This window comes from Lepisosteus oculatus, chromosome 13 (assembly GCF_040954835.1).
Source record: "Lepisosteus oculatus isolate fLepOcu1 chromosome 13, fLepOcu1.hap2, whole genome shotgun sequence".
NCBI lineage: Eukaryota > Metazoa > Chordata > Actinopteri > Semionotiformes > Lepisosteidae > Lepisosteus > Lepisosteus oculatus.
The window spans coordinates 21616061-21628161 of NC_090708.1; the positions used below are offsets into that span (position 1 = coordinate 21616061).

A 12101-nucleotide genomic window follows, 5' to 3' on the forward strand; every position below is an offset into this window, starting at 1 on the left:
GCTTTTTCTGGGAATTGTATAGAATATTTCAAATAATTGTAATTACCAATTACAATTTATCTGTAATCTACCAGATAATCATTCTGGTACTGTACATGGGAATATATGATTAAAAATGATGGAAATTCCATCCATCTTCACTCCGCTTTTCCTGGTGAGGGTCACGTTTGCAGCAGGCTGAGATCGGCCCAGAGTTCCCTGTCCCCAGAAACAGATTCCAGCTCCTCCTGGGGGATCCCCAGGCGATCCCAAGCTAGCCGAGAGATAAAATCCCTCCAGCGTGTCCTGTGTCTGCCACAGGGTCTCTGCTCAGTGGGATGTGTCCGGAACAGCGCCACCAGAAGCCGACCGGGGGGCAATCCTTACGAGATGCCCAAACCACCTCAACTGGCTCCTTTCGATCTGGAGGAGCAGCGGCTCTACCCTGAGGCTCTCCCGGATTGCCAAGCTCCTCCTCACCCTGTCACAAAGAGTCTGCCGCTTGTATCCGTGGTCTTATTCTTTCGGTCATTACCCACAGCTCATGACCATAGATGAGGACAGGGACGTAGGTCGACGGGTTAACCGAGAGCTTTGTCTTCAAACTCAGCTCCCACTTCAACACCACAGCAAAGCAGCTGACACTGCCCCGATCCGCTTGTATTTATATTATATATATGTTATAATATATTATATTTATTTTTTCCTTGTATTTATAAAGGTCTTTCATCCCAGAACATTTAAATTCAGGAGTGGACCCATTTCACAGCCACTGAAGTACAGCATCTACCTTAGTATACAGGGTAAGGAGGAGCTTGGCAAACTGGGAGAGCCTCAGGGTAGAGTCGCTGCTCCTCCAGATCGAAAGGAGCCAGTTGAGGTGGTTTGGGCATCTCGTAAGGATTGCCCCCCGCGGCTTCTGGTGGCGCTGTTCCGGGCACGTCCCACTGGGCGGAGACCCCGTGGCAGACACATTAATGTATAATTGTTCTCTTGATCTCATCTAGCTGTGTCTTGAAGAAAACCAAAGCCATTAAGTAAAACAATAGTGTCATAAACAAGTTGTCCAAACATAAACAAACTCTGCTGGAACTCTAACTAAACTTCTATCAAAATGTTCTCTTTAGATGTAGAAAGGTAGCTAAGGTACTTACTGGCACCAAAACGAAACAAATATTTTCCTCAAAACGCACAAGGTCAATTCCAATGTACTTGAAGATTTACTACCTTAGTCAGCTGTTTAGAAAAGCCCATGATTTTTGAGAGTAGGCACAACGTCCTGAGAGGTTAGAAGGGTTGGAATATTTATTCAACTCTTGAATTGTCTTTACCTGGATTAATTTAAGGCCTAACGAGTCAATCAACTTCTGAGGCCTTACAAAAGTATTAACGAACAAAACCTTTGCACATACCACATTCAAAAGTTAATTTTTTCAATCTGTTAAATTCATCAAATCATAATTGTGCTGTAAATTGCCCAGAATTTATGCCATATTTAAGTTTGTAAGCCACTCTCTTAGTTTAAATACACAAGGGGCAAGGCAAGCAGTGAAACTGTTTTCTTTCAATATTCTTTAGATCTACAACAATCCAGTGAAAATAATACCTACAGGACTATGAATGTATTTAACTTTTTTTCTGGATATTATTTATTGACTTTGCTTTTTCTGATGCTATTGAGATTACAGTATAACAGTTTTAGATTTTTTGAGGCAAGGTGCATTACCAAGTCCATAATTCTTCCTTTTATGTTTTTTTTTTATATTTCAGCAAAGGCATTAATAAATGTGCTGTATACAGTGCCATATAATAGAGGGTATTCTCACTGTACACAGCAGAGAACTTAGAAAAGGTTCAATTTAAATGTGAGAGATACTGTATAGTATTTTATTAATCAGTTTGGATTCCTTACAAAACCTTTCATTTTCATTTCATTCAAACCTTTCAATAAGTTCATTTTCCTGTTTCAGTGAACACAAAACAGCAATGACAATTTACTGAACTTTTCGGGTGGTGTTGTGAATAATTAAATGGGATTTTCTTTCTTGTATGCCTTTTTCTATGCATTCACAAGTTATATGAATCAGGGTCTTGAAAAATTAGTAGAAGTTATAATAGTTATAAAGTATAACATAATAGAAGTCAACAGTAGACAAGCCGGTGTAAAACAATATTGCAATTTATTCAAAATGTTTAACTGATTATACCCACAGCCTTATAAACTTTTTTAGACATTTTTATTTGGAACCTTGGGCAATGCGGTAGCAGGTATACATCAACAGCCCTAATACACAGAATCAGAAGAAGAGACTTTATAAATATCTTCACTGCTGAGTCAGGAGAAACAGTCATGCAGACCAGATTTGCAAGCAAGAGTGGAAGAGTAGAAGACAGTTGGGTTCAAATTCCTACTTGTACAGTGGCAGAGATAATGTCCTAGCAGTTAGACAGCACCAACTACAGTTCAGCAGCACAAATTTATTTTGAATATTGTCACCCAGGTAAAAGAGTATTACTCCTGTTTCACCAACACCACTTAAATGTTAGTTAATCTGATGTTCATTAGAAATACACTAAAGCTAAAAACTGTAATGCGCATTGCAACCAGAAAAGGCCAGGCCCCGAAATACACCTAGGAAGTACATAAGAACTTAGAAGGGTAGAAAACAGAGGAGGCCTTTCAGCCTATCTAGTCCATTTGGTATCAGGTAGCTACCAAAGGATCAAGATCTCATCCATCTGTTCCTTTGACATAAGACAGGTGATCAGATTCAATATGGCTGGGAAATATGTTCCATCTTTCTACAGCCCTTTGGGGTAAAGAAGTAAATGCACTTTCCCATCTCCCACTTTATCTGGCTCAGATACGTCACTTTATAATGCTAGTATTTACCTCTCAGGACACGTCTGAAATTCCTTCTACTTGATTTCATATCATCGACGTTTCTGTGCTACTTTCCTTGCTCTTCATTCAGCAACACACTTACCATGCTAAACCCTCCACTGTCCTGCTCTCTTTATGGTGAAACGCTTCCAAATCTAGACACATTAAGGAAACGGTGACATCTGAATGTTTCAGAAAACAGATTGCACATACGTAGCAGTATATAGTAGCCTCAACCAAATTTCAGTTATAAAGAATCTTTTCTAGAAATAAACAATCCGTTTTACAATTTCAATATCCTTCGTGGCATGCTGCTGAGAGCTGATTTACAGTATATTAAATAATATACTGTAAGTTTTATCTGTTTATTTTATTTGTATTATGCCTTACTGGTTAGGATTCTTGCATTCCATTCCACTGATAATCTGCCTGATTGATGGGGGAGATAATCAGTGGGGCTGTGTTTCTACCTCCCTCATGTGCACCAGGGCTGAAGTGAGGATACATTTTCTCCTTGAAGGTATCAGTGAAAGTATAGATATGTGTCCTGGCCTCTGCATCATAAAATGAAACCTGTCCCTTTTCATAATCTACATATACCCCGATCTTCCTGGGCTTTGTGCTCAGTAGGAGGACAGAAGAAGGACGAGAGAAAGCCTTGTACTCGTGAGAATTCCTCAATCCCACAGTCCAGTAACCTTTCTTAGGACTCAGTGTAATCTTCCCCTTCCTCTCAATTGACTCACTGGCGACTCCTAAAGTCCATTCAGTCTTCTCGTCCACCTGCACCTCCCAATAGTGTTTCCCTGAGGTGAAACCATCCTTCCCCAGGACATTGACACAAGCATCAAATCTCTCCGGATTGTCATGGAAAACCTGCCGTATGTCTCCGTGTCTCGCTTGCTTCCCATCAGCAGACAGTATGAGACTGGGATGGGCCGTATTGGGGTCCAGAACAACGTCGACTGTGGAGTACATGCACAACAATCATGCCAACAGTATTTTCATATCAATTGTTTTGATAAAATCAACAGTATTGCAGAATGAACATGAACATGAACAGGAAAAGAGAAATTAATTCACAAACCTGCATTTTGCCGCATCTTCCTCATCTCTGTACAAAAACAGTGAAATAAAGAGCAATATAAGATCATGTGAATGAACGGAACCCAACAAAACAATATTGCGTAAATGTGAACTGACAGAGCGCTATAGCAATACTATCTGCTTGATTAAGAGCCCGAGAGAGAGTTCAATGTCTTTGCCTAGCCTTGTTCTAAAGATGGCTGGCCTTAATTGACTAAAGATATGCTTCAAATACCCCAAGTTGTATGCACAACATTGTCTGAAGCGGGAGAAGACGGAATGCAGTGACTTAAGTGATAGCAGACATGATGGACATTCAAGATATGAAGCGACTTGGGTGTCTAAACCCCATGGAACAGAATTCTTGTCATAATTAAACATGAAAAGGGAAGGCAAATATGAAAACGGCACTGACGAAAACATAATGACTACATTTCTTTTGAGGAAATGAGGGTCATAATGACAATAGACAAATTCAGCAAACCCAAGGGGTATGAACATTAACTACAGGACTCTACAACATGGTAAACAAATGCCATACAGTATAAATATTAAGAAAGAAAGCTGTTTGTTATTTTATAAAATAGTGCTGAGGAGCTCTTTCATATTCAGCAAAAATCATTAATCTTAAAAGGTAACTTTTTTCAGCAGCCTAAACTAACAAAGGAAAATGTAAACCTTTAAAACGTTTTTTCCCAAAGCTAAGAAATGTTTCATAGCATTGTTATTATTTGTAGGGTAAATTCTTATTCCATTCTTACTGATTTCAGGCAGTTTTTCTATTTCCTCGCTAAGTCTGTCCTCCAGTTGACACACAGCTCTTCTCAAATCTGCCAAGCACAGGTCAGTGTGAACCGTGATTTCTGACCAGTCTTTAGTGTGTGGAAGGGAGCACAGAGATGGTAATTTCTACAGCATAGAAAGAAAATATTAAAAACGTGTTAGCCTTCTGATTAAATAAGTTCTTTTTCAAGCACAGTTTCAAATACCAAGTCACATGCAATAAGTTCCTAGATGTCCATTTACTAAAATGCTTCTGTTTCTCACAGTGAATGTGATGTGAGAAATTATGCAGTGCAACACACTGCATTTCAACAGAAAATACATAGGAATTTACAACTGTATGCCACCTACAACTCTGTGATGTGACAAGCAGGCACTCAGGGTTTATATATAGGAGTCTATTTCCACTATTTTTTCACATCTCAGCAAAAGAATGAGGGCCAAAAACAACTTCCTTTGTGTAATTCTAAAGCAACAGAATTTTTCTAAATGCAGAGGTTTACACAATAATTTGCCCTGAATATCCCACAGTCTAGTTATAATCTAGTTTTATGAAAATGTCTTCCAAGTGCATGATAATCAAAATAAGTAGTAGTAAACCACCTCAATTTTTTAAACAATGCAATTAGGTGTAGTCTCCCCTACTGCAGTAAAACCCTTATTTTATCACTAGACAGTTACAGCTTGAGTAGACATCAAAACTCTCTTGGCAGGTCACAGGTTTTGTGACTTTTTTTACATAAATAGAATCTGCTGACCTGCAGAAAGTCGATGTAGTCCTCAGTATGTGAGAGCTGCTCCAGCTCAGCATGTCTCCTCTGTATTTCAATGATTTCATCCTCCAGCTCCTTAATGAGACTTTCAGCCAGCCTCTCTGCGGCTTTCTGCTTCTCCTCACTCAGTTCAAGGAGCTCAGCCTGGCTTCTCTCAATGGAGCGAATTAAGTCACTGAAGACCTGAAAACTGTTCTCAACCTCTCTGCATGCACGGCTCTAGCGGGACAGGAGGTAAACACAATCAAACACACAACAGAGAAAAGTACAACTTTGATTTACCCAAGGAAAGTCACAAAAAATAAGTTAACTTATCCAGGGAGATAATTTATGTGTGTGAAAGACAGCAATACCCCTAAAACAGCACTTAGTAGCATACCCACCCAGTTTGATAAAACCCATAATAAGACTTACTTTGCTGTGCTCCATGGATATTTTGATCTCTTCCATCTTTTTTCGTCTGTACTGGATCATTTGCTGTATTTTTACTTCAGTTTCTCCCAGCTGAGCCTGTTGAGAAACATGGGAACAAAGATACTTCACATCACTGCAGAAGTGTGCTGCTAACTGAATCTGGCAAACGTTTTAGAGGTTATTCAATGAAAACCGACGCCAATATAAGGATATACTATTATTCATCTTCCTGTAAAATTATCTAATTTAATCTACAGGTAGGGGATTCAAATGGATAAACCTCTGTGAAATCACTTTAAAGAACATTACGCCACCACATACAATCAAACCATCCTAAAGGCAATGTAGCATAGAGTCAACCAGTGTCAGGAATTCTGCAGAAGGGAGGCGGCAACATAATTCCACACAAAAAAAGTCAATCAACTCAAGCATGGTTCATGGAGGTGGAAAACTGCCTCAGGCATCATTCCAGAATATCTCATAAATGCACGATTGAGTGAGATGTGGGAACTGAGAAGCCATGACAGATAATTCTATGAATATGATTATTCATATGATTCTGTTAATTTAATTTCTATACATAGTTGAAATTCAATAAAATCTACAGTTTGAGACAAAGTAAGACATCGTTAAAGACTGCATTTCACCTTTTTCTCTAACCATTCAGTCTCTGCTGAGACAGTATTGTGAGACCTGTGGTCCGTCTCTGTACATAACTGACAAATACACATCTGGTCAGTCTTGCAGAACAGCTCCAGGCATCGCTCATGTTTCTTGCAGATCCGATTTTCCAGATTGTTCACAGGGTCAATCAGTCTGTGTCTCCTGAAAGCTGTTCCTTGATAATGAGGTTTGATATGCTCATCGCAGTAAGAGGCCAGACACACCAAGCAGGATTTCACTGCATTAAGTCTTTCTGTGGTGCAGAAATCACAGAGCACTTCTCCTGGTTTAACAGAGAATTCCTCGGAGCTGCTAGGTCTTGTTCTCTTGAACTGTTCAGTTATTTCCGCAAAGCTTCTGTTCACACGGAGATCAGGTCTCTTATTGAATATCTCCTTACACAAAGGACATTGGCACAAAACACGGTTTTCCCAGGATCTTTCTATACACACCATGCAGAAGTTGTGGCCACAGGGAATGGTTACAGGTTTATCAAATATATCCAAACATACAGAGCAGCGTAATTGCTCTTCAGACAGGATATTACTGGATAACGCCATTCCTGAGAAAGACAACAGATCAAGGATGATTGTAGGAGAGGTTCAGCATTTGATCTTGCTGGACAGAAGGGTCTGAACTTCCTGGAAGGATAGAAAGAAATTTTAAAATAATTTTATTTACAGATTTGACAACTTCATAAATTGTAGTACTAACTATAGCATAAGGACAATAAAAGTTTTTAAAAAATGAATGTCAATATGTATCCAAGTGATTTTTTAGTTGCCAAATGTTTTTAGTTACATGATTCTATATTAATATTATATATAATATCAAGTGGTATTCAGTCAGTATTACAACAATAACAGCAAGTGTTCTTATTACATACGCTTATAAAAGGATAAAACATTATATCTTTTTATGAAGTATATAAACTTCATACGTTTATATTCTTATATAAAAGTATATATACGTCAAACCTTTTCCAAAATAAGCCTCGTACGTTGCCAAGTTAAAGACTTTGATACATAAAATGTTTATGAAGATGGTGGAATACTGCTACCACTAAATACAAAAACATATCCTGTATATCTACTGTACAGTATGTACATTAGGTATATATTATGTATGAGAGTGTATGGCTTTAATAATAATTGCTTACACTTATATAGCACTTTTCTGGACACTCCACTCAAAGCGCTTTACAGGTAATGGGGACTCCCCTCCACCACCACCAATGTGCAGCATCCACCTGGATGATGCGATGGCAGCCATAGTTTGCCAGAACGCTCACCACACATCAGCTATCAGTGGGGAGGAGAGCTATGAATGTAGCCAATTCAAAGAGGAGAATTATTAGGAGGCCATGATTGGTAAGGACCAATGAGAAATTTGGCCAGGAAGCCCTGGGATTTTTAATGACCACAGAGAGTCAGGACCTCGGTTTTACGTCTCATCCGAAGGACAGCACCTGTTTACAGTATAGTGTCCCTTTCACTATACTGGGGCATTAGGACCCACATGGACCGCAGGGTGAGCGCCCCCTGCTGGCCCTGCTGGCCCCACTAACACCTCTTCCAGCAGCAACCTTTTTCCCAGGAGGTCTCCCATCCAGGTACTGACCAGGCTCACACTCGCTTAGCTTCAGTGGGTTGCCAGTTGTGAGTTGCATTGTAAATTTGCATTACATTCGGTATATTATATAAATATTCTGTTTTTATTTTCAGCTACCAAAACGTCCTTTAATTTGTAAAATTCAATATTAATATTCCATATTAAACATGCACAGCAGAGAAACAAATTAAATAAAGCAATCGTTTCACTAACATCTATGGGAGCACAAGTGCCGTCTTTACCCAGTGAACTACATAACGCAACGCGCGTTACTTTTGAGGTGTTGGAAGAAAAACCACGTGTTCTTAATGACTGCACCTATATGAATGAACGTCCCCTGGTAATAGTAACACCAATATTGCAGGTTGTTCTCCCATTTTTATGCTTCGTCTTAGCTATTATACTGTTCAGAATATTATATATAATAATATCATAATATTTTAAGGTAGAAAAAGTTCCATGTAGACAGTCACGTGACTACCCGAAAATAAGGCGCTTTTATATTGGAAAAAGCAGCAATTTTGGAAGCTACTTTCAATGCCACAACCGACACTAACTGAACAATAACGAATGCGGTGGGTTTCTCTTGCTTGTGCTATGTATAGGGGGGTCAACTTCACATAGTTCTCAATTCAATAAATAACGTTCATCTAGAAAGACATATTAACAGGCACTAGGACCAAGAAGACATACCTTTAGAATCTACCACAATACACCCTTTATTAAACAAGACAGAAAAGGCGATCAGCTGTTTTCCACCGCTGTGAACCGTTAAAAAAATCTGTAGAATACAAATTATTTGTAAATCCTTCACATTATGTTCTAGCAAAGTATTTTCGCATTGTTTTATGTTCTACTCCATTCTCCTCTAAATGGCTCCACCACTGCATATGTAATGCCTTCTTCCAAAACACACTACGAATAAAATTGCAAGACCAATTCCCTAATCAACCTTTTCTGAAACGTCTTTTTAAGGCCAAAGTAGAAATGCGCTTCAAAATCTATACTGTAGTGTAACTAATAAAGCTCACAGACTTCAGATCTCTGCGGCCCAGGTTGCAGCTCAGGCCAAAGACCTGTAGAGATAACTTTCGGTGCTGAAGCTGCAGACACCCCTGAACTACCGAGAGGTATACCTGCTGTCCACTGAAAATCAGCCCCACCACCACGATCAACATTCATTCAAACAGGCCCAGGATATCGGTACAGAAGTGTCCCGATACTATAATAAAGACGACAAAACTCAATAAGCTTTACCTTACCAGTGTGTAACTTTCGCTTTGCTTACACTTCCGCATTGAGCGACGAGTTTAACTTCTACGCAACTGTGTACAGTAGCTGCAGCCTCTGCTCTTAAAGAAACAGCGATCAACTTTTGTCCTGTAAACTAAGCAGATGCATGAATAAAACGGCTGTCAGGCCTGCTGTTGTAAACCCAACACCTTTAATCAATAATATTTATCTTACAGAAATACACTGCCTTATAGTATTTTTGTTAAAACAAATAAATAGTGACCTACTGTAGATCAAAAGTTGATCACTAATGATTTGAAGTAAAAATGAATAATTTAAAAAAAATGTAATGTTCTCATCTTTTTTGTATTATTTTGTGTGCCAGTTATTATTATACGTCTCTGCAAATAATCTGTTATTTAAAGGTCAGACAACTGATTAAATTAAATGTTTCAATGACGAGAAGAGTGGTCCTTGTGGACTAAATTTGTGTTCCAAATGCTATATACATTTCTCAATTGAACAATTTTATAACAATTAAACCACCTATTTAATTTATCAAACAAACTTTTTTTCAAGCCTTTAGAATTTGATTACTTAAAGGCTTCCCATAAAATGATACTGGATTGGCTCTTTCCAGACCGTGTAAAAAGGGGTATATTTTCAAGAGGTATATTTTCTGTTTTGGGGACAAAAGACAGAGTCACACTGTGTCCAATTTTCATAATCAGATTTGCAGTGTAAAACAAGCCTTGTATTTGATTCTGAAAGCCTGAATGTTTTCATTGTGTTGAGTTGCATCTCATTGTCATAGATATGCTTTGAGAAGTTCTAAAGTGATGCATACTTTTTGCTAAAACTGGTAAAAGTCTTTGAATTCAGAATTAATCTTTTCACTGATATTACTGCTTAGTAACCGTGCTACTTAAGAAAATAGAATTATCAAGTCGTCAAGCCAATTAAAACCATTCATAGCCAAAACGAATACTTCGGAAATTGTTGGAGAAATAAACATTTTCATTAGTTTTTCAGTTCCAAATGCTTGGGAAAAATGACTAGGAAAAGTAGGACACACCCTGCCAACATAATATAATATTGGAATGGTCTATCTTGAAGCGACAGATGTATATATGTGCGCAAAGACAGTGGTGTGATAAAATGATTCCAAATTAGTCAGTGGACAACACTCTCGAAATTCCAACAGTGCATTTCATCTTCTATGTTGTGTGAGTGTGGTTTCTGCCTTTTATGAGAATTATTTTGTGTGACCGTGACTGGTGGAAAGAGAAACGTTTCTAAACTACAACACAAAGTTGTATAACATAGACGTGTTATACATGTAATCACTTGCATGATGAATCAGATTGCCAAGAAGAGGGGTAATACAGTATAATTGTATAATTTAAAATAGTCTTATTTCACTTTATTATTTTTTTAGAAGACATCAACATGACACTTGCATACAAATATTAAAATTATATTGGAAATTAATGGAGAGAGGTGTACACAAATCCAACCTGAGCTAAAATATTGTACATGTAATAGAAAGAGCAAAAAGGAACCGAGTAACAGGCTTACCTGTGATTGTTTAGAATGTATGTTGAAAAGAAAATATTTCCCAAGTAGCATCACATTTCATAACTTGGGGTTCATCAGTTCAGCAGTGATGGAAAGGCTGAGGTGAACTTCTGTTAGTTACAGATTTGAAAACTAATAGATAAGGTAAGTGTGTAGGAACAGTAAGGTGTGCGTGAGAATACTTATTATACATGAAAATCATTATTATATACCAGATTGTGCAGAAAGATTGGAATTTGGACTGGACACTGAGATACCATTAATCATGTGAAAAGTGTCGTGGGATGTTTAATGGGTTCTTTAAAAGTAGCTAGAACCCTGAACGCCTGAACGACGCTGCCGTTAATTTGTAAATTCACAAGAGGGAAGAGTGCCCCTACTGGTCCACTAACACCACTGCCTGTAGCAGCTTGTTAAATTACTACAATATTGTGACTGGACATTAATTATGCGGTTTAAGGCCCAGAGGGGCTGCTGGGAAAGGATAAAAAGTTGCTGTGTTGTCTTTGTGTGGTCGTTTCTTCCTTGTAGTTGATCTCCCTAGTCAGATTCTGTGTTGGTGTTTGTAACCCTATCAGAAAAAGCACTTCCAGTCCCTCCGGTACACTGGACTCTGTTGTCTCTATTTGGTCTGGTCGTGCTCTTGTGGTGAACCGTGTTTTATTCTAGATAATTGCAGAACCCCAAAAAGTAAAGGTAACTACCCCATCTTGTGGTCAAACGGAGTGATGACATTCCTATGGAACTAAAATTCCAACTGATAAACCCGCAGCACAAGTACAACAATACGTTCTCTTTTGCAGACGTCAGGGACTGTATGCGGTAGAACAAATGAAGAGTTCAAATGCAGGCTGCGTAAATTAAATCATTTCAGGACTGGAAAACACCCGACAGTTGACTATCAATGTTGAAAAGTTCTGCTTTTCAATTTTCTGCTACAGACAACAGCAGCATGTGCACAGCAAAACCAAATTATAAATACAACATAGAAAACATCAGGTTGGAAGGGGCTATTTATGAAAAAGACTCGTCATTTACATCCAAGGAAAAGCAATAAAAAAGCAAACAAAATGTTAGGATATATATATATATTTAAA

The 12101-nt window shown here is 38.4% G+C and overlaps 1 protein-coding gene across 2 annotated transcripts; it reads right to left on the reverse strand.

Annotated features, from left to right (window-relative positions):
- Window positions 1-2140: 2140 nt before the first annotated feature.
- On the reverse strand, window positions 2141-9539 carry LOC102684672 (E3 ubiquitin-protein ligase TRIM39-like). 2 transcript variants are annotated; one of them, XM_069197587.1, is made up of 7 exons: window positions 9456-9539; window positions 6567-7223; window positions 5920-6015; window positions 5491-5724; window positions 4711-4858; window positions 3951-3977; window positions 2141-3828 (listed from the first exon to the last, which is right to left on the reverse strand). In XM_069197587.1, the coding sequence occupies exons 2-7, from the start codon at window positions 7140-7142 to the stop codon at window positions 3257-3259; spliced, it is 1653 nt and encodes a 550-aa protein (XP_069053688.1). In that variant the 5' UTR covers window positions 7143-7223; window positions 9456-9539; the 3' UTR covers window positions 2141-3256. The 2 variants fall into 2 exon arrangements, with proteins under 2 accessions (XP_069053688.1, XP_069053689.1); XM_069197588.1 differs by lacking the exon at window positions 9456-9539 and adding an exon at window positions 9330-9393.
- Between the last annotated feature and the right edge of the window lie 2562 nt (window positions 9540-12101).

Bases quoted from the DNA above. Each gene is read 5' to 3' on its own strand.
- LOC102684672 (XM_069197587.1), bottom strand. From the start codon at position 7,142: ATGGCGTTATCCAGTAATATCCTGTCTGAAGAGCAATTACGCTGCTCT. The intron at 5,725-5,919 runs GTAAGTCTTATT...CTGTCCCGCTAG, and splicing joins TATCCATGGAGCACAGCAAA to AGCCGTGCATGCAGAGAGGT. The intron at 4,859-5,490 runs GTCAGCAGATTC...TCTATGCTGTAG, and splicing joins ACTACATCGACTTTCTGCAG to AAATTACCATCTCTGTGCTC.